A 20548-nucleotide genomic window follows, 5' to 3' on the forward strand; every position below is an offset into this window, starting at 1 on the left:
CGAGCCAAGGGGTTGTAGCACTGTACCAGTGACTGATTCCTGCCGCCTCATTCGCAGCTGCTGCCAAGTTTATAGAACAAGGACTGACGACTGTCAAGATATTTAAGTTATATTACGAGATATCAGACTTGATTCACAGTGTTTGACATGTTAGTTTACAGTGCCTGACCTCTAAGTGTCTCTTTCTACTGGAGGTAATTGACGCGTAGTGTACGGGCTCTTACTATATCCCGTATGGCCTCTGCTTCTCCCGCGGCACCAAATCTGCCGTCTTTGCCGTTGGGTTGCTTGCTTTTGGACTACGGCTCCCTAGTTCCGAGCCCGAGCCTTTTCCCCCCCAAAGCCCCCCAGGTCTTCTCTGACCAATTAATCCTTCTGAATTGGATCCACAGAAAATCCTGTGTTGTACCAAAGGGCCCGCCACTCACTGTGAGAGCAGCGTCCAGGTCTCTACAGTACAGTACAGATTCAGTTGAAAGTGCAGGCAGCGCATCCATCCTTACCCGTCATTTCTTCTCATCCTTTCCTTTCCTTCCTTGCCCGTCTCTCGACTCCAACTTGCCGGACTCCGATCCTCTTTTCCTCCTCTTCCCCCAGGTTGCTTCTCGTCAACTCCGCTGGGTATTTATCGCGACACATACTCGAGACAAGAGCAATTCGCTTCTCCGACGACTGCGCCACGCGTAGTTTACCTCAGTACAGTGCACTCAGACTCTGTACAACCCGATTTCTGTCTAGACTCGACTCGACTTGTCCCGACCACTCGCACGCTTCAATACCTGCTTTTTTTTACCACTCACACGCACACCCGGTGGTAACTCGACATAGACTCAATCGACCGGCTTCCTCCGTCGCTCGTACTCTTGTCTCTACCTGTTTTCCCTCGCGCCATTGTCGCTCTTGTTCTTGTCAACCACCACGACGACTTCGATCCGATTGACACGATCCGAATTACTGCATCAACATCTGTCGCTTGATCATCGCTAGCGCCCCATTAATTATTCCAGCGCGCAATTACAGAAAGAGCGACTTCAAGTCGAGGAATTTGACGGACACTGAAACTGGAGGAATAGAACGTTATATCGCCTAAAGAGGCCCCTGGCCATGGCCGACAACGAGAAGAGGGTTTCTTCTACCGGGGCTCAAGAGATTCCTCTTGATCCGCTGCCCCCGAGTCAACTTCCCATCGCTGGCGATTCGGCTTCCGAGTATGACGAGGTGAGTTGCACTGCGTTGCGACTCTCTGGATCAATTAGACTAACCTCAGTAGTCCTTTTCCTACGATCAGGATGATATGCGCGATTACCACACCACCGAGCAAGACCTTCACGTCACCGAAGACGATTTGCTTGAAGCTCGCGAACTTGCTTCAAAGTACACCCTCGAAGATGTGCGACACATAATGGCTCGCGTTTATCGCATCCACGAAAAGGATCCCAACTTTCCCCTCACGGTCATCCAAAAGATCAAGTCCTTCCTCGAGAACGATGAATTATTTACGAACCCCGAGAAACACGAGAATCTGGTGCAGGAGATGAAGTTGGAGGCCGCCCTGATTACAAACAACAGCCCCTACGCCGAAGTTCGTGCTGTTGTCGAGAACAAGGATGACACGTCAATTCCTAGCTCGACTATCCGAAGTTGGGCTATCGGTCTGATATTTTCTATGCTGCTGGCTTTTACCAACCAGCTTTTCGATATTCGACAGCCTGCTATTCGAATCATGGCCAATGTCGCTCAGTTGCTCTCATACCCAATTGGCAAAGGTTGCGAAAAATGGTTGCCCGATTATGGCATTACGCTCTTTGGAGTGCGCCATTCTCTCAACCCAGGTCCCTTCTCTAAGAAGGAGCATATGCTTATCACCATCATGGCCAACGTTGCGTACAACACCCCGTACACCAACTTGATCATCTGGGTTCAGTACCTCCCTCAGTACTTTAACCAGCCATATGCCTCCCACTTCGCCTACCAGATTCTGATTGCGCTGAGCACCAACTTTATCGGTTACGGAATGGCCGGTGTCTGCCGTCGCTTCCTCGTTTATCCCTCGTACTGCGTCTGGCCTGCATCCCTGGTCACCATTGCGCTCAACTCTGCTTTCCACACAGACAACAACTCCCCGGTCCAAGGACCCTTTGCCAAGATTTGGCGCGTCTCCCGCATCAAGTTCTTCTACATCATGTTTGGCGCCATGTTTGTCTGGTTCTGGTTCCCCAACTACATCTGGACTTCTCTTTCTAACTTTAGCTGGATGTCCTGGATTGACCCTTACAACCGTGATCTCAACACCATTACTGGTTTTAACAACGGTCTTGGCATCAATCCCTTTCCTACCTGGGATTGGAACGTTCTTCTGTGGGACTCTGCCGATCCTCTCATGGTTCCATTCTTCAGCACTTTTAACCGATTCGTCGGTGCTTTCATCTCCATGTGGGTTGTTCTCGGTCTTTGGTACTCCAACATTTACAACACTGGATATCTTCCCATCAACAGCAACCGTGTTTATGACCGCTGGGGCGAGCTTTACAATGTTACGCGGGCTGTCGATGATCGTGGTCTTTTCGATGCTGCCAAGTATGAGGATTATTCTCCTCCCTTCCTTGGCGCTGGCAACGTTGTCATCTACATCTTCTTCTTTGGTATTTACACCTCGACACTCACTTACGCCCTTCTGTTCCATCGTCGCGAGATTGTCACCGGTTTCAAGGGTCTGTTCAACAGCATGAGAAAGAAGTCCAAGCGAGCAGAGGAAGTTCACGATCTTGACGTCCACACTCGTCTCATGAAGGCTTACCGCGAAGTTCCTGAGTGGTGGTACATGGTCTGTCTCGCCTTTGCTATCGCATTCGGTGTTTCTGGTATCGCTGGTTGGGATACTCACACTTCACCTGGAGTCATCTTCTATGGTCTGGCTCTTTGTCTCGTGTTTGTCATTCCTGTGGGAATCATCAAGGCTATGACTGGTATTGAAGTCACTCTTACCGTCCTTGCCGAATTCATCGGAGGATCCTTCGTTGAAGGTAATGCGTTGGCTATGAACTACTTCAAGTCTTTCGGCTACGTCACTTGTGCTCACGCAGTCATGTTCTCCAACGATCTCAAACTCGCTCACTACGTCAAAATTCCTCCTCGCCATACCTTCTTCGCTCAAATCATCGCCACATTCATCAGCACATTCGTCTGCGTCGGAGTCCTCAACTTCCAAATGACTCAAATTCCCGGTGTATGCACCGAAGATGCCCGTTGGAAGATGTCATGTCCCAGCGTCAACACCTTCTTCACCGCATCAGTTCTCTGGGGTACTGTTGGCCCCAGCAAGATTTTCGGCAAGAACGGTCTTTACACTGAGGTGCTGATCGGCTTCCCGCTCGGTGTGGTTGTTGTGCTTGCTATTTGGGGTATTAACAAGAAGTTTCCTCACTGGACTTGGACTCGACAGGTTCATCCTGTTGCGATCATGTACGGCGGTATTGTTTGGGCTCCGTATAATATGTCGTATGTTTGGCCGAGTGTGCCTATTGCGTACTTTTCTTGGATTTATCTCAAGTCGCGATACCTTGGCTTGTGGTCTAAAGTAAGTGACCCCCACTCCCCAAATCCTCCATCAACCCACATTCTTCCACCAATCCGCAATCATCCCTCATCCCTCATTCCTCATCCATCCATTTGCATTGTCACTAACATGGTCACCGCAGTACAACTTTGTGCTCTCAGCAGCTTGGTCCTGTGGTATCGCCATAGCAGGAATCATCATCTTCTTCTCTCTTCAACTAGAGGGAACGGAATTCAAGTGGTGGGGTAACACGGTTGGGTATGTGGGATGCGAAGATGATGCTTGTCCTCTTCAGCCTTTGGAGGGAAGTGATTATTTCGGTCCCCGTCTTGGCGAGTTTCATTAGTGTTCTCATCCGGGGACATTAATGTTACCTCAAGGAGCTTCATTAGTGTTGAGCGTGTTGCCTTTCCACTTGAGCTTATGATGATGATTTGGCGCAGTACTGGGTAAAATGTTTTGAGCGTGCGTTTGTATTGGGATTTTGAAATCTGGAAATTATGGAGACTTTTTATATATACCCCGATTGCATTGACATAGAAGATGTCTGGACAGATATTGTATAAATATTGTTGAAGTCAACGGATTGCGATTTGTTTGAAGTTAGAGCGGCTGTGTGAAGCCTGGACTGTTATTGTTTGCGTGGCATGTTGCATTTCTTGAATCACGATTAGATTGAACCAGCATTGAAATTGATTGGGTATCTTTTCTTCATTACTACCTAGCTAAGAAATAAGACATGATATCATAATCCATAAAATAAAGAAAAATAAAGTGTGTAATCATCTTCGACTCAATGGTGATGAACCTCTTCGCTCAAACATACTTCCCCATGTAGGAACTCGTCTCCCAGGACTGAAAGAAACTTCCTCGGGAGTTCTTCTTGATGAACCTCCACTGCTTCTTCGATCAAGCTGCTCAGGTCCACTGCCTCGTCGGTCAGGTATAGGTCCAGCATCTAGTTCCACCAAATGATGACTTATACTCCCAGGCGTATCAGAAGATCCAATCTCCGGAATAACAATCGTGGGGATGGGAGAGGGCATGTCTTCTGGTATTGTCTCGGTATGTTTACTTCGCGTCCATGTATTCTTCAAACTGAGCATACTGTTTCGGTTCTTAAAGCTGCGCAGACTGGCGCGTAGAGTCGAGGGTTTTTGTGGCAGGAATTCGAGGATGGGTTTGAGAGGGATGGTGTTTGAGATTAAGTCCAATTGGGAGTTCATGCTTGGATGAGAAAGAATGTCTTCAACGCTCAGATTGATGGAGAATACACTGTTCATCTCAGCCGCGAGAGCATGTGCTTGAAGAAGAGTTTGCGTAAGTGCGTAGAATGGCATACTTGGTAGTTTCTCCGCAGGGATTGAAGAACTAGGAACAATGATCTTGTTCCAAACACCAAGAATAGACTCCTGTACTTCCTTTCGCTGTGTGGCGTCCATTTCGACAGAGCTCGCAAACTGATCCTTTGAAGGAAATGGGATCTTGCGCTCTGAACGGGATATTTCTTCGGAGGATTGGATCATCGGTTGATGGATTGTGTCAGGGTGTGTAACTGTTTCCCATGCTGCGGTGAGAAGACTTAGACAATCTTGTACGAAAGAATGTTCGACCCGTGCTTCAGAGAATTTGATCTCCAAAGTAATCTTGTCGGTGGAAGTTGATGTTGACCGGATGAAGAGATCGGGAAAGTCCTTTGTCCATGATTCGATTAGTCGATAAGTAAAAGTTGCACCAGTAACGTTCATCGTTGATGTGCCGTCGAGGGAGTTGGGCGTGTAGTGTTGAACAACCGTACTAAAGGTCGTGCAGGAGCGCCAAGGTGTACATTTGGTAACGAGGTCTTGAATACCGATATTGGAATGCTGAGAGTGAGACTGGCGTTGGAGATGGATGCAGTTCATAAGATCGAGTGGTGTACTGTGCTTGGAGGGAAACTGAACCCGTACAGGGAGTGTGTTGGCACTGGGACCGATTGGTGAGGTATGTTGGATTACTTCCCCGAAAAGAACGTCGTGAGTACTTGAGATTGTAGAAAGCACAATAGACCAAGCTGCTTTCAAGGCAATGTCTGGTGTCATGCCATAAGCAGATAAATGACCCAAAGAAACAGTTTGCTTGAGCGTTCGTATTTCGGAGACTGAGGCAGGAGGCGTTGGCCGTGTTGAGGAGAGAATTTTGGTCATTTTTGCATTCTCGAGTTGTACATTCCAGTATTCTAAACCTTCTTGATAAGAGCTCCTCGAAGCACGGGTGTAGTCTAAATAAGAAGAGGTAGAATCGTGAACATCGCCGTCGTAGAGCGATGCCAGATCGTGGATGAGGAGGTGGGCGGAGACTTCATCGATTTGAGCTTTGCTGAGACGAATAACCAAAGATCCCTGTGTATCACCGTTCAAAAAAGTGAATTTCGTAACGCAGACGCCCATGTCGAAGGTCAAGTTCTGATTCTCCCGGACGATGTTCTGCGTTGCATCGTCCAGAGCACTCGATGGACAAGAAATGTTCAGAAATGGAGGCGATGTAGAAGCGCAGTGTACTTGATACACCTTATGCCCCCTTGCCACGAAAGCAATGTTAAGAATAGCGTGCATTTTGGAGAGATTCTTGCATGTGTTTTCAAGACGGTTGGCATCAACTGGTCCGTTGAAGCGAAGGGCTATGTTGAGGATGTCTGCGCGGGTTTTGTACATGCTTAACTCGAGAGCGTGGATTTGTTGGTGTGATGCTTCTGCGAAGTCGAGAACGTCGGGGGATGAACAGTGTAGAGCGGGAGATATGACTGTTTTGACGAAAGACATGTCGAGATTTTTGGCGGGACGGGTTTTGATCTTTGTTGGTTTGTGAGAGCGGCATAGTTCTGTGAGACTTGCTTCACTCAGAAGATCTGTGAGGGATAGAGAAACACCATCTTTTCGACACGCCACAACCAGTTTTGCAGCGAGATGTTTATTTCCTCCTAGGGAAAAGAATGTGCTTGAGCCTTTTATTGCGCTGATGGAAATGTTGAGGGCATCTGCCCAGTATTCCCTCATCGCTTCTTCAGGACCGGTAAGAGGGAGAGGTTTCTGGGCGAGGATAACCCTGGGATTAGAGGCGTGAGACATGTGAAGAATGTTATGTGTAGAAAAATCAGAGATTATGCGTTGCAGTTTCCTCCGGTTGACTTTGAGGGATGTTGACATGGGAAAGGATCTAATGGGTATGAAGAGCGAGGGTATGCAGAACTGAGGAAGACGGTCTCTAGGATTCGTATTCTCGAGGGCAGTTTCGAACATTTTCTTAGCAATGTACGTCTTTTCCTTCGTCTCAGCGCTCAAATTGTGAAGGGATTCACCCTGTTGGAATACATTTCCCATCTCCAAGAATGCAGCGAGTAAAGGTCCTGAATCTTGTGTAGTGACGGAATCAACGACGCAGTCAAACCCAAGACATCGTCGAAGAACTTGTTCGACTTGTGCGACGTCGACGTTTGAACCGCAGACTTTGACTTCGTCTCGTACACTGGAGAGGAATTGAACGTTTCCATCGGAGAGGTAGCGCACGCGATGGCCTGTTTTTAAGTATCGTGGTTTTCCGGGTGAAGATGGGTCAGGCGCTATAAGGGGTTTGTCGAGGGCGAAACGATGGGGTGTAATAAGAGGAGCATCGATGGCGAGTTCACCTATCGCTCCAGCAGGCATGAGTTTTCTAGGATTGTCGGGGTTGAGAATCCAGAATCTGCCAGTAATAGGCGGTGGAATTATACTTAGATCGCCATGCTTGGTAACTTCTGTCACAGAAATGCCAAGCGGGCAAATATCAGGTGCACCATATGCAACGAGAACATCATGGTCTTCAACCCACGGAAGATACGTATCCTCATCCAACCTCCTCGTTCGAAAACACAAAGTCTTTAAACTGGGAACGGAATCGGGGTTTATCTTGCGGGCGAGAACGCTGGTCATGTATGACCACGTCACGTCCATGCGTGCAATTGCACCGGCGACATCATGTGCTCTGTCGTGAGGATGAGGAATGCAGACACAACCACCGTGAACCAACGTTCCTAGAATTTCGACGAGGGAGATGTCGACGTTGAAGGCTGAGAGTTGTAAGACGCGGCTTTCGGAGGTGAGTTTGAAGGGTGTGCTTTGGGCGATGAAAGTAGAGAGTAAAGAAGCATGTGAAAAGAAAATACTCCTTGACTTCTTTGGTGTGACGAAAATGCACGCTGCATGATCAGGCGTAGGATCTGTCCCAACCCTTGCAACGTAAGTCGTAAGCATCGTGAAGAAAGTATCGTTAACAATAACAAGGTTAATAGCAAGGGTACTCAAATCCCTATAAGCAGTCTCCGTAGCCAACACAACATGCGGAGTGAGATAATCAATCGTACTCTTAACACTCGCAGGGTCCTGGCAATCCAATGGTACAAACGCGGCACCAGCTTGAAGAACGGCAAGTATAATAACAGGGGCCCAATGGTTCTTTTCCAGCACGACAGGAACGACAACACCTGGTCCAACACCTATATTAACGAGGTATTGTTTGAGGCGTTGGACTAGTGTTGAAAGTTGGATGTATGTTATGTCGCCGTCCCAGGAACAAACTGCTGGTGCGTTTGGACGGGTGAAGCTGTGTTGGAGAATTACTTCATGTAGACAGGCTGATATTTGTGGTTGAGATACGTTCCAGTTTTGGATGAGGGTTGTGTAGGCTTCTTCTGTGAGGAGATCTGTTTCGGAGATGAGTTTGTCGGGTGTTGTGATAACATGTGAGAGTGCTGCTTGGAAGCAAGACATCACACTACCAGCTTGCCTCTCATCCACAAACGCCGTTAAATCTCCCCTGAGCATCTCATCAACGAACATGAGCGTAAGACTAACATCACAATCCGTCCTCCGACCAGCCGTGACCAAGCTAGGCGTAAGTTCATCACCCACATCCAGCTTTGCAGGTGGCTGGTAGTAAAGACAAGTGTTGAAAATCGTCTTTTCTCTAAGACCTAACGCATGCTGGACTTCTGAGAGGGTGATGTTATCGTGTTTGCTTGCGTTGGTGAAGGCTTCGCTGATAAGAGAGAGGCAGTCTCTTAGTGGTTGGGAGGGAGGAAGATCTGCGAAACAGGGGAGTAATGTTGCGAAACTTCCTACAAGAGTGTCAATTCCACAAAGAAGACTTTCGTCGCGGCCGTTGAATTGATATCCGAAGCCTACACTCTCTTTACCTACGAAAGCGCGTAGGACGAGAGCCCAGGCTAACTGAACCACAGCCTCGGGAACAACACCATTCTCTTCACAGAAAGTTGAGAGCTGAGAGTGCGAGATGGAAAAGTCAGATGATGTAAAAGAAGATTGAGGGGATAGTTTGGGGAAGAGACACGGTTTCGCTGATGAGAGACCTGTTTTCCATACTTCGAGAGTGTAGGCTGTGTCGATGGAGAGTATTTGGTGCAGATATGTGTTTTGAAGAGTTGATGTGTCAGTGGGGTTTTGGGAGGAGAAGACGCGCGTTAGTTCTGCGATCAGGAGATGAAGACTCGGTAGCTATAATCGTTAGCATATAAGAGTATAAGGGAGAGGAGGGGGACTTACGTCGCAGAGTGCTTGGCTGGCATCCAGTCTAACAACCATTCTTGTAGAGGTATAACACACAGCAAGACGATGTTTGACGTCTCCTACCAATCCAGGTAATGTCCTAACAGCCTCATCCGGATCTTCAGTCTCAATAAACAGAATACTCGGCGATATTTTCTTGAGAATAGCTTGATCATACAAGCCCTCTCTGCTCACAGCATCGATGAAAACGCTTCTCAAAGCAGGGGTATTCGCCACGATAGTTTCCCACGCTTCACATAACCGTGTTACGTCAACCGGTAATTGTAGCGCTGCCATTTCGTACACGACGTGATTGTAATATGATTCTAGGTGAATAGCTTGTGCAATGAGAATTTCTTGCTGGGATGGTGTTGTGGGCAGGATCGTTTGGATGCTGGTTTTATGCTCTGGGGAGAGACGGGCTAGGGATGCATAGGATGTTTGGATGAGTGGGATGTCGGAGAGTGTGAGTTGTGCTTCGCAGCTCTTTAACTGTACGACAGCATCGTGGACATGACTTTCGAAACAAGCAATCCAGGATTGAATCTTGTCTTGATGGCGACATGTGCTGGGATACACCACATCAATCCTATCCACGCCAGCCTCGATTTCGAATAAAGCAATCCTCTTAATCTCGGCATTTGCGTTGGACTCCAGAGCGGTAACCGGCTGTAACAATCCATTCTGTCGCTGCAGATTCTCGACCGTCTTGAAAGCAATCTCCAGCGGTAAGTTCTCCTTCGCACCCTCCAAAGTCGCAAACTCAGCTGTAAAAAAGGGAATTCCTGACCTGGGAATTGTTCGGCGGGTATCTTTGATCAAAGTAATGACATGAATCAAATCCATCTCTGAATCAATCTCGACTCCGATCGGACAGAGTGAAGCGAACCATCCAGCTGTTTCGGCTATGTTAAAATCGTCGTCTAAATCTCGCCCATTCTCTTTCTTCCAGAGGGTTGGTAATGATCTTTCTGGAAAGATTTGAGTGAAGGATAGTAGCAGTGCTGCGAGAAGAACATCGGAGGTATCAGTTCTCAAAACCTGTGCGGCGGAAGTCTCCAAAGACATCGCTTCTTCAGCAGAGAGTTCGAACGACACCCTCCTCGAATTCCCAAAGGTGTTGTCTTCTTGGGTGAGATTCCAGTACTCCAAATTCGCAGAGAATACTTCAAAAGGTAACGTCGGCGCAAACAACCTCTGATCCATATGTCGACTCTGCTTTCTGGTCCAGTACTTGAAACTCACACTCGCCTCCGACAAAAGCGTTCCTTTCTGGAGTAACTCATCCAAGTCACTGATAACAAGTTTCCAAGATGCGTCGTCGAGTGCTAAATGATGTGCTGCGAGATAGAGTCTGTTGTGGATGTGCATTGCTGCAAAAGTCGGTCCTTCAATACTGATGCTTTCGTGCATGTCGTGTACTAACGAAGTAATTTCATCGCCGGATACATCGACATGATGCGTAAGACGATAAGAATTTGCCGATTTGGGATATATGCATTGTTCCCAGTGAGAGTCCTTTTGGCGAAAGCGGACGCGGAGCATGTCGTGTCTTGAGACAATCGCTTCGATGGCTGCGTCGATATCAAGCGGTTCCGCACCGTGGACGTTAAGAACCACACTCTTCGTCCAAGACCCCCCATTGCAGCCCTGAAACAGCAACTTCTGCATAGGCGAAAGTTCAAAACCCTCCAACTCATCCATCTTGACATCAAGCCGACTCCGTCTTCTCACAACCCTTTCCCGCCTCGCAGGAATTTGAAGTTTCATGACCTCCTTGTAAGTAGACGAATCCATATTCTGCACCCATGTTTGCAGGGCCCTTTTGTCGCTTGTGTCTTCAGTAACCGGTATGATGATTTGGGCTGAGCATTCCATGCGCAGGAGAGAAATCTGCGTCTGGGTTGCCTCGGTAGATAAGATGTTGGAGGTTGAAGTGTTTGGCGAATGGCCGATCTTAATAAGAGCTACTGTTTGACCGTCGAATGGGCCTGCCATGGGGACGAGAACAAGGGGAGGAAATGACTGTAAGCTGGATAAATTAGACTCCACTGACTCCCCTGCAGCCCTACCGCTTTCTCCCTGCGTATAAGCTCCAGTTACCAGCTCATTGTCAGAAGTACCAGAAGAGAAGCTAAATCCTCTAGTACTTGTAGAAGAGAAGCTATTTCTTTCTTGAGACGAAAAGGTATCTTGAGAAGAAACACTTAATCTTGGTGTGACTCTCGTTTGTAGTTCTGCTAGTGTTGGACAATCCAGAATATCTTTCCCACTAACTTCAAGACCTTTATTTTTACAAGCGATGCATACTTGTTCGGCTGAGAATTCGTCACCGCCTAGGTCGGAGAAGGAGTCGAATAGAAGGATATCTTCGAGGGAGATTGAGAGGGTTGAGGCGATTGCTTGGATGAGGTGGTCTTGGTCTGGCATTTTGACGATTTGACGCTATTGATGCTCTGAATTATAGCGGTTGATGGTGCTATTGATGCTATTGCATGCTGTGCGGTAGGTAGTACCCTGTAAAGATAACTTCGAACATTAATTCATCAATGTATCAGACTTAACCAAAGTCCCTTTCCCAACGAACATGAATCCTTTTTAACAACCCATCATTAATGACATCTCCCTGCATCAATCCTTCAGTCTCTCATCCTCTCCATCTTTAAATCTTGAATCCTGGCACACAGCCCGTCAACCCCTCCACAACCAATAACATCAGTCTCTGGTACAAGGTACCCCAGAAAGCGCTTAGGTGTCCCACGGCTCGAGGTACCGGTGACTGTTGGAGACAGCGAATAAGACTGCCTCCATCAATCAACAATGACGCGCTGGGGGGAGAACATGCGTGTCGGGTGGTTTATTCCTGTTTTGTTTCATCTTGGCTTTACTGAATCGTGATCTTCATCATGATCTAGATAGTGTATGATGCTCAAGAGAACAATACCATTAATTCATCAGATAATCTCTGTGGCTTATCACTTCTAAGTTTTAACCGATATCCATCGACAAGGTAAACCTGAAACAAATAAATATAGCTTTCGAGGCTTGTTCTCACAGCCACAGCCGAACCGAGTCCATACCCCAGTCTTTGACGCGCTGGGATTCATGTCAACGACAGCACATCAGGATCAAGGGTTGACCCGTGTTCCCCTTTCCGCTGCCCCGTGGCGGTGGGAATCCCTTGCGTTTAACCGTCCATTTGAGTTAAGCGCGTCTTACTCAATGTTTACCTGTCTGTCTCTAAGCGATGCCAACACAGCGACATCTTCCAATGCAGTGTTTTCTTTTTTACTAAATAGTCATAAGTTTAGTAGAATCAGGTCTCATTCCAATTACTAATTCAAGTCATTAGCACTGGTACTTAGCTAAAACACCATCAATACAATAAGTCATCTCCCAACACCACCACTCCATCTATCGCAACTTGACATACCACATTCAGCATCAGTACGCCTCACAATAACCTATACCACTCACGCGTATAGCAGAATGCCCCATGCGCGGCTGTGTCAAAGCTTGGCACCTGAGCCCGGAGTAAAACACAGCACAAGACAGGCACAGCACTTATCCGAGATTACACTTCAGTTAAGCTTCTACTAAAATAAACCCCTGCGTCAAACTCCTTGCCTAAGAGCCCAGAACTCAAAGTCACTAGAGTAAAACATATGGAACTATACCGCGTTCAATACGGACAGATCTTACAAAGACTACCCAGAGACAAGCGTAGAACAATAACATACTTGAGTATTACCAAGCTTCAGCAATGGTCGCATTCACATCCGGCACCACGGGACGTCCCCTCGGCTACAAGCGAAATAAGGCTATAAGCGAGATTACCTAGGCGCTTTTTCTCACTGCTTTGAACCAAACTACGGCACAGTAGTGCTCACGTCTTGGCGCTGTACGAGTCAGGAAGAGAATCCATCAGGAAGTCTTCAATGGACATGGTATACAGATCATGAGTCGACGCATAGCGTATTGAATGCCTCTTTAACATATCCATAGAAGACACATCTCATGAGTCTACGGATAGCTAATCGTAGATAGATACATCTCATGAAGCTACATGATATAGCCACTTGACCATAGCACAAGAACATCAGATACAAACTCAATTGTCGTACATACCCCATATCGTACACCTCATTACCCATCATCTATCAAAAATCGCTCTAACTTAAACAACAACCTCATCATCATCAGGATCCTCAATACTAGTTCTCCTCTTAGCCTCCTTGACTTCCATAGCTTTCGTCTCATCAGCCTTATCAGTCTCAGCCTTGCTCAACCCAAAAGGCCACAAACTCCTCGGTTGAGGTCTTACCACACCCTCATCTTTATCCTTATCAGCATTTTCCGGCATTTCAAAATCCCCAAACTCCTCCTCATCGTCTGATTCATTCCCGTCCCGTTTCACATCTCTCCACCAAGCACCTCTGTCTTGCGGTTCATCATCAAAGTCCTCTTCCGTATCAGCGAATGGATCCGTGGGATTCTCCTCTTCTTCATCATCGTCGGAAGTGGACTGCGTCTGGTCTTTCTTTTGGTGCATCGCTAGACGGGCTGCTAGTTGAAGTCTGGCGCGAGAGGGGGGGATGTTCAGCGGTGGTGGGGGTGGAGGTGGTGGGGGAATCGAGGGAGGGTCCATTGAACCAGAGTTCAGAGGGTCCGTGTAAGCTCGGAACTAAAGAATGTCTCGTTAGTACGAGGCGCCCATGTGTGAATGACAGACACTAGGAGATGTGATGTGAGGTAAAGGCGTCCGTGGAAAACTCTGGCATCGAAACATGATCCCCCATTCCATTCGTTCCTTCGTATGCGACAAACACAACTCTATACAGATCCCAAACTTTGGGCCATGATCTAGACCCTATACATGATAATTCCCTTTGCCTATCCATCCACCCAATCTATCCCACAACGCCTGGTATAAAAGTCTTCAGTACCTCGCCAACACCAGCCTCGTGATCTCCTCAACATCAATGTCCTCGAGAGTCTCAAGATCTTCAAGTTGCGGAGTCTGCCAGTTTCGCGTCTCACGTCTTGTCCTAGGACGATCAAGACTTCCCCAGTAAGCCGATCCCCCCTAAGGGTGACCTTCTGGTTTTGAGTCCTCTGATGTTGAGATATCCTTGTGACCTGGCTTTGACATGTCCTGGCCCTCGGTTGAGATATCCTCAACCTGCTCCGCACTCTGCCTCTCTTCATCACCCCTCCTCACCCCATCCAAATCCATGGGAGATCCCCTTGTGATATCCTGTAGATCCTCAAAGTCTGGCGACTCTGCTCGGAAAGGCTCTGGGGAACGCATAATTACATCCTCAAGAGTTTCCGTTATGCCAGGGTATCCGGGAATGCCTCGTTCCTCCCCATCTTCAGCGGAAGCACCACTCACCTCAGAATTGACGTCTTCCTCATCTCCGTCTCCATCTTCGTCCTCCTCGTCACTGCTGCTGCCGAAGCCAGACATTAGTGTTCCGGCGCTGATGGTGAAAGGTCCGATGCCGTTTCCGCTGTCCTGGTTGAGCTCTATTCCCCCGTTGAGACCAGCCTCGGCCAGTGCGTTGGAGCCGCCGCCTCCAGAACCTCCGCTTAGGCCAGATAGGCCGACACCTCCTAATCCACTGCCGCCGCCCATGGCTCGGTTACCCATAGCCACCTCTGGGCGCACGCCACCCAAAATGGCATTGTCTCGCTCGCGTGTCTCGGCAAGTGATCCCTCAACGTAGCTGATCCATTCCTGGCTCATAACCCGGTCAAGAACAACCTCCGAGAGGAGCTCCGGAGGATGACGCTCAGTGAACTTGACAACCTCCTCAGCGATAAGAGTGAGGTGACCCATGTAACCCATGCGGGTCTTGGTCTTGGCCTGAGACTCATCGCTGATCTTTTGGCCGTTGATGATGGCGCTTGTGACATCGGCAGTTTCGAACAGGGAGACAGCCAATGTGGGGTTGTAGCTGCGGTCCATTGGGCCGTTGAATACTTGCTGAACGATATCGTATACTACGTTGTGCAAGAAGTTGTTCCATGGATAAGTGAAGAAGAAGTTCTGTCAAGTTAGAGATGTCTCGTAGAAGAATGGCTGACTTACAAGAATGGTGGGAACAACTCGGTGCTCCACAAATTGGAGCTTGAGGAAGTCTCCGACAACAGGTTCCTCAGTCTGGGCAGGGGGCTGCTCTTCTGGCTTGGCCTCCTCTGTCTTGGTCTCAGTTGAAGCCTCCTCGGTCTGAGGGGCATCCTTGGGCTCATCCTTCTCAGGAACCTGGGGTGGTCGATCGGCTCCAGACTCGGGCGCAGGAGGAGCAGAGAAGAGAGGCGCGGGTGTATCCTCAGGCTGGGGGGAGAGACCACGAGGCTGAGCCTCATCACCCTTGGGGGCATCTAGATCGGTCTTTGTCTCAGGCTCAGAAGGAGCAAGAGTCAAAACGGCTGACGAATCAGAAGTGTCCTCCTTAGGGATATCCTCCTTGGGAGCATCTTCTTTGGGAGCCTCGGGCTTCTTCTCATCAGCCTTCTCGTCGCTTGGCACCTCAGGTAGAGGCTTGTCGGTGTCGGGCTTGGCTGGCTCAGCAGTCTCAGTCTTGGCTTTTGTGGGCGACAAAGGCGCAACCATCAGGTCTGGCTCGTCAAATCGTGTCTCCTCTGCCTTGGCAAGCTGTTGAGGGGGGCTGAGCGGCTCATCGACAAAGTCGTCCTCGTCCTTGCCAGAGATTGGAGTTGTAGAAACAACAGGGATGTCATCCTCGGCCTTGACGAACTCATGAGAAGTATCCTCGCTCATCTCCTTGCTTGGCTCAACCTCTTCGAAACCGTCATCGTCTGCGTTGGTGACCTCGAGGCGTCGCTTCTCCTCAGGTGCAGGAGTTCGCATGGTCAGGTCGTCGGCGGAGTGGTCCTCATCCTTAACGGGGCCCAACTTGCCCTCGTTACGAAGACGCTGTCGTTCAACGTCACGCTGAGCTGTGAGTTGCTCGGAACCCGGTTCGTTCAACAAGCCCATGTTACTGCAGTGCAGCAGCTCGGCCATAAGTTCGCATGTCTTAAAGCGATCAAAGCCAAGGGGCTCGAGCTTGACACCAAAGGTCGAGTCAATCTTGTCCTTCTTGGAGGGAACATCCATGATCAGGCTCATGAACTTGGGGACGTTCTCGGCGAAGATTCGGAGAAGGGTGCCCAGGTAGATGGGATCGCGGCTTGAGGGCGCAGCGGTGGACTCAGTGCCCATATCAGGATCATAGTCGGAGTTGTTCTTTCGGATGACCTCGATAATGATACCGACACCAACAGTCAACGGGTTGCCGCCACCAAGCATGTAACTGACCAGCTGTTCAACGCATGGCTTGGAGACAAGTTGGCGGGTAAGCTCGTTCGGGCCGATACACTGTTGCTCGTTTTGGGAGGCGTTGGCCGAAATGGTAATGATGGCTTTGATGAAGTCACCGGCGGCGGTTTGAACAACCCAGTTGTTCTCGGGACTAAGGCAGGAAAGGAGGCTCGGGATAATGTCTTTGGAGTATAGCCACTATTATTGTTAGCATAGATGCATTCGGCGTGAGTGGGGTGCGCACCTCGACCACACCCTGGCCACCTTCGTTACGGTCCAGGGCAATAATCTTGAGCAAAAGGTCCATGACCATGGGACACTCGACATGCTTGAGTAAATTGGGAACAGCATCAGGAAGAGAGGTCAAAAGTTCCATCATCTCCTCGGTCTTCTTCTCAAACAAGGACTCGTTGACCTTTGTGAAGTAGCTCGCCTGGAGGGGATCGAGCGGGGCAGGGCGGGACAAGAAGTTCCAAAAATCGCGAATCAATTGTCGATTGTCAGCGAGAGCCTCGTAGATTGACCAAGTATCAGAGCTGAGAATTTCGCAAGCTATAAAAGCGTAGCGATTGCGCTTCTTCTCCTGCTCTTCTTCCTCATCGTTGCCCGGGTCGGTGCTGCGGGATGATGCGCGCGGTCGCGAGAAGGAGAAGCGGTTCTTTGCCTTGGTTTCTTCGGTGGTGGACTCGTCGGGAGACTCGACGGTCTCGAGTTTGGGAGCGACTACATAATCGAGTAGATTGTCGAGAACTTTGTCGCTTCTGAGGTATTCGATGAGTTTTGAGTTGTGCTGCTTAAGCTCCTGGATCAGATCGCTCTCATCGAGGAGTTCCTCGAGGGTAAAATCGGGTTTGTCGAGGATTGTGTCGATGGTGGAGATGTTGGCGTAACCGCCAAACCTCCAAAACATGGTGAAGGATTTCCCTTTGGCGCAGTCGCAGTCGCTATCGCAGGACTGGAGCGTTTTTGGGGAGCGAAAAGGTGGAAGAGAGATTGATGGAAGTGGAGGAGTCGAGATGGATCATGTAATCAGTTCAATCAGGGTCAAGTTTGAAATCGGTCGAGTCCAGTCAGCGCAGCGGGTCGGCGGGCGCAGTGCAGTCAGTACCTTCCTCAGCGCTTCCTCTTCCTTTACCCAAGTCACCTCTTTCAATTAAATCACCTCAGCACAGCCAAGATGAGAATGAATATGAGGGACAGAGTATAATCGGTTGATGATGTCAAGTTAATCAATCAGACTGTGGCATTCCCAGAATGTCTTGCAGTCGCTGCCTTGATTATGGGAGCGTAACCCAAAGTGATAGTCAACAGGGTACAAATGTTGCGTCGCAATCACCGAGTCCTAAACAGGACAAAATATAGATCTAAAAAAGGGAATCCCCAACCTAAGAGAAGGAAATTCAAACAGTGATGCACAGAAAGTGATGTCAGAAATGTTTCTGACGAAATAATAATCGGAGGATAAAGTGAAGCATGGCATGGAAAGGCAAAGCACGGGCGTCACAGTGGACAGTGGCTAGCGAGCGGCAGCGGCAGAGAGCGCCAACGAGAAAACAGAGCCAGCACCTCAGAAAAAAGCAAAAGCTTGAAACTGAAAATGGCACGCACGCGACAGTCAGAGTTTAGTTTTAGTTGGGCGTCAATTCTATTCGCCCCTCGCTGAACCTAATCACTGCACTTTATGGCGGCTGCAGCGCTTCTAAGATGGTGGGTAGCATTGACTCCCGTTTCCTTTTTGTCTGAGACAAGATGTTACTTCCATTTAATTGACGGGACTCTTGTTGTTTTTGTTTTTATTGTTGTTCTTGTCTCTTGCAGCGAGTGTTCTAGGTTCAGTAGTATCCATGTGCATATCACTCACATGCATGTGCCAAGATGCAGTGGAGAAGACTCTTGAAACGCTTGAGAAAGGGGCAAAGAGGATCTGTAATTTACAGCTGCAGACAAGAACATCAAATGTTGTTTATGTCCAAAGGTTACACAGGTCCATACTTGTAGGGTTACTTCTCCCATGGTAAAACCAATCGAGTTCATGTCTAGATCCCCCCGGAACCGGCAATCTCATCACGGACCGCCTCTTTTCCTTTTTCATCTTCCCAACCCTGGATTGCCACGTTGTCTGTGCTCACACCAAGCCATCAACGAGTGGGCACCATCACTGACTGTGGCTTCACCAGTGACCACAGTGACGGTAATTACTACGTATCTGAGTTGTCATAAGAGTCTAGACTATGGACGAGACAGTCAAGAGACATTGGTTTTACTTTTACTCATGGGAACTAAAGAATGAAAGCATTCTTCGTGTCTGGTCCAACATTGTATGACTCGATGATGTAGGGTAATCAACTTCAACCGAATAGCTACAGTTTAGACATGACATTGATCAACATAGAATATACACACAATCATCTCTTCAACAAGAGTGTAGACAGGGCAAAACAACAATTCTAAACGAGTGTATATAACAAAACGAGTGTCCAATTCTCTCTACCATCCATCTAAACCCACACCACTTACTCTCGATCACCGCGATCAGCAAACGAAATCGTACTCTTCTGAGGAACACCTCCATTGTAAGCCAGCAAATTCGGACTCCCAACCCCAGCATTCCCAACCACATTCTTAGTAGCAAGGCTCTTAATCCGATCCTGCACACTCTTAACAGTCCTCAACCCCTCCTTAGCCCTCAAATACAACGACAGTCCCGCAACATGCGGACAAGCCATGCTCGTACCGCTCAACGTCTCCGTCGCAGTATCGCTCGTGTACCAAGTACTCTTGATCGCAACGCCAGGCGCAAAGATATCCACCAAAGGTCCAAAGTTGGAGAAGCTGGCGCGGTTGTTGTTCTTGTCGATGGCGCCGACGGTTGTTGCGTTGGGGGCTGAGGCGGGTGATGTGTCTTTTGCGTCGACGTTGCTGTTGCCTGCTGCTACGACTGTGTGGATGTTTTGGCGGTAGGCCATTTCGATGGCCAGGTTGAAGGCGTCGGATTTGCCGCCGCCGAGGGACATGGAGATTACGGACTGTTGATTGCGGCCGGGGGTGTTGGTGATGTTGTTGACTGCCCAGTTGTATCCGTCAAGGACAATAGCAGTGGTTGACTAAAGGGTCAGCAGTGTTCACCATCTCGAGAGGTTATTACTTACGCCGGCAGTGTGGAAAACTTTGACTGCGATGAGCTGCGCTCTCTTGGATACGCCGTATTCCTTTCCAGCGATGGTACCGGCGCAGTGTGTTCCATGGCCGTTAGCATCGACGAATGGAACACCAGGATAAGCGTTGTAACCGTTGGAAGCACGACCCTGGAAGTCTTTATGGCTCAATCTGATACCAGTATCGATGAGATAGGCAAACATGCCATTGCCAGCAGATGCATCATAAAGATACTCGGTAGAACCAGTAGTGCGGTGCGAGATAGATGCAAGACCCCATTCAGCATTGGGCTGAACAGCAGCGAGCGAGACCTGCCTAACCGGCTCAACAGCAAGGACCTATAACTCATCAGCATCATTCAAACACCAATCAGGGTAAAACTTACATCCTCGCTCTGGTTGATCTTCTTGATAGTACTCTTATCAAACTCACCACAATACCCCTTAAAGGTAGAGTTCCAAACCTTATCAACACCATCCTCGCCACGACGCGCCAAGCTGGCGGTATGGATATCACTAACCCACTCGATATGCTGCTCGATTTCCTCCTCCTTCACCTTTTGCTTCAATGTGATGATGTAGTTATCCTCGACGACCTCGCCAATGGTGAATTGGGAGAGAGCCGAGGGGAGAAGAGCCGAGGGGAGAAGAGCCAGGAGGAGTAGCTTAACAGAGAGCATCTTGTAAAGAACGATAAAGAAGAAGAATTTGGTGAGGTAGATTGTGGAGGAGAAACTCTCCCCTTCTTATACGTCTTCTGCCTCTTCCCCTTGTTATTGGCCTTTTGTACAGCTCTTCTCCATGAGGCGTTGGTAACTTTCCCACCTCCTCCCCAATTCCCATTACTCGCCAATCTGTGCACCACTCTGCAACTCAATGTCTTGTATTCAACTTGCACATTAATCTCCAGCTAGGAAGATCGTGTCTA

At 48.7% G+C, this 20548-nt stretch overlaps 6 protein-coding genes across 6 annotated transcripts; 2 read left to right on the forward strand and 4 right to left on the reverse strand.

The window, feature by feature from the left end:
• Window positions 1-202: 202 nt before the first annotated feature.
• Window positions 203-896, forward strand: B0J16DRAFT_86674 (uncharacterized protein). Its single transcript, XM_046134594.1, has one exon. The coding sequence runs from the start codon at window positions 235-237 to the stop codon at window positions 685-687; it is 453 nt and encodes a 150-aa protein (XP_045987770.1). The 5' UTR covers window positions 203-234; the 3' UTR covers window positions 688-896.
• Window positions 897-4072, forward strand: B0J16DRAFT_86675 (OPT oligopeptide transporter protein-domain-containing protein). Its single transcript, XM_046134595.1, has 2 exons — window positions 897-1218; window positions 1271-4072. The coding sequence occupies exons 1-2, from the start codon at window positions 1105-1107 to the stop codon at window positions 3803-3805; spliced, it is 2649 nt and encodes an 882-aa protein (XP_045987771.1). The 5' UTR covers window positions 897-1104; the 3' UTR covers window positions 3806-4072.
• A 241-nt stretch (window positions 4073-4313) lies between these two features.
• Window positions 4314-11672, reverse strand: B0J16DRAFT_369931 (uncharacterized protein). Its single transcript, XM_046130317.1, has 2 exons — window positions 9133-11672; window positions 4314-9084 (listed from the first exon to the last, which is right to left on the reverse strand). The coding sequence occupies exons 1-2, from the start codon at window positions 11563-11565 to the stop codon at window positions 4339-4341; spliced, it is 7179 nt and encodes a 2392-aa protein (XP_045987772.1). The 5' UTR covers window positions 11566-11672; the 3' UTR covers window positions 4314-4338.
• A 1465-nt stretch (window positions 11673-13137) lies between these two features.
• B0J16DRAFT_86722 (uncharacterized protein) lies at window positions 13138-14133 on the reverse strand. Its single transcript, XM_046134597.1, has 2 exons — window positions 14082-14133; window positions 13138-13819 (listed from the first exon to the last, which is right to left on the reverse strand). The coding sequence occupies exon 2, from the start codon at window positions 13781-13783 to the stop codon at window positions 13313-13315; it is 471 nt and encodes a 156-aa protein (XP_045987773.1). The 5' UTR covers window positions 13784-13819; window positions 14082-14133; the 3' UTR covers window positions 13138-13312.
• On the reverse strand, window positions 14003-17586 carry B0J16DRAFT_86708 (SIT4 phosphatase-associated protein-domain-containing protein). Its single transcript, XM_046134596.1, has 3 exons — window positions 16710-17586; window positions 15230-16663; window positions 14003-15187 (listed from the first exon to the last, which is right to left on the reverse strand). The coding sequence occupies exons 1-3, from the start codon at window positions 17373-17375 to the stop codon at window positions 14222-14224; spliced, it is 3066 nt and encodes a 1021-aa protein (XP_045987774.1). The 5' UTR covers window positions 17376-17586; the 3' UTR covers window positions 14003-14221.
• Window positions 17587-18258: 672 nt separating this feature from the next.
• On the reverse strand, window positions 18259-20300 carry B0J16DRAFT_317526 (peptidase S8/S53 domain-containing protein; the record flags this gene model as incomplete). The annotated part of the gene is made up of 7 exons (XM_046125373.1): window positions 18259-18291; window positions 18327-18389; window positions 18629-18663; window positions 18869-18876; window positions 18983-19569; window positions 19615-19959; window positions 20007-20300. 7 exons carry the CDS (start codon window positions 20298-20300, stop codon window positions 18259-18261), a joined length of 1365 nt encoding a protein of 454 aa, XP_045987775.1.
• Between the last annotated feature and the right edge of the window lie 248 nt (window positions 20301-20548).

Source organism: Fusarium flagelliforme (genome assembly GCF_020744385.1).
Source record: "Fusarium flagelliforme strain FIESC 12 MPI-CAGE-AA-0113 chromosome Unknown B0J16scaffold_2, whole genome shotgun sequence".
NCBI lineage: Eukaryota > Fungi > Ascomycota > Sordariomycetes > Hypocreales > Nectriaceae > Fusarium > Fusarium flagelliforme.

What these genes read in the sequence shown, in the direction of transcription:
- B0J16DRAFT_86674 (XM_046134594.1), top strand. Translation starts at nt 235, where the DNA reads ATGGCCTCTGCTTCTCCCGCGGCACCAAATCTGCCGTCTTTGCCGTTG.
- B0J16DRAFT_86675 (XM_046134595.1), top strand. Translation starts at nt 1,105, where the DNA reads ATGGCCGACAACGAGAAGAGGGTTTCTTCTACCGGGGCTCAAGAGATT. An exon ending in CGGCTTCCGAGTATGACGAG is followed by an intron (nt 1,219 to 1,270) that starts GTGAGTTGCACT and finishes TAACCTCAGTAG; the next exon opens with TCCTTTTCCTACGATCAGGA.
- B0J16DRAFT_369931 (XM_046130317.1), bottom strand. Translation starts at nt 11,565, where the DNA reads ATGCCAGACCAAGACCACCTCATCCAAGCAATCGCCTCAACCCTCTCA. An exon ending in CCAGCCAAGCACTCTGCGAC is followed by an intron (nt 9,085 to 9,132) that starts GTAAGTCCCCCT and finishes TAACGATTATAG; the next exon opens with CTACCGAGTCTTCATCTCCT.
- B0J16DRAFT_86722 (XM_046134597.1), bottom strand. Translation starts at nt 13,783, where the DNA reads ATGGACCCTCCCTCGATTCCCCCACCACCTCCACCCCCACCACCGCTG.
- B0J16DRAFT_86708 (XM_046134596.1), bottom strand. Translation starts at nt 17,375, where the DNA reads ATGTTTTGGAGGTTTGGCGGTTACGCCAACATCTCCACCATCGACACA. An exon ending in GTGGCCAGGGTGTGGTCGAG is followed by an intron (nt 16,664 to 16,709) that starts GTGCGCACCCCA and finishes TAACAATAATAG; the next exon opens with TGGCTATACTCCAAAGACAT. An exon ending in GAGTTGTTCCCACCATTCTT is followed by an intron (nt 15,188 to 15,229) that starts GTAAGTCAGCCA and finishes CTAACTTGACAG; the next exon opens with AACTTCTTCTTCACTTATCC.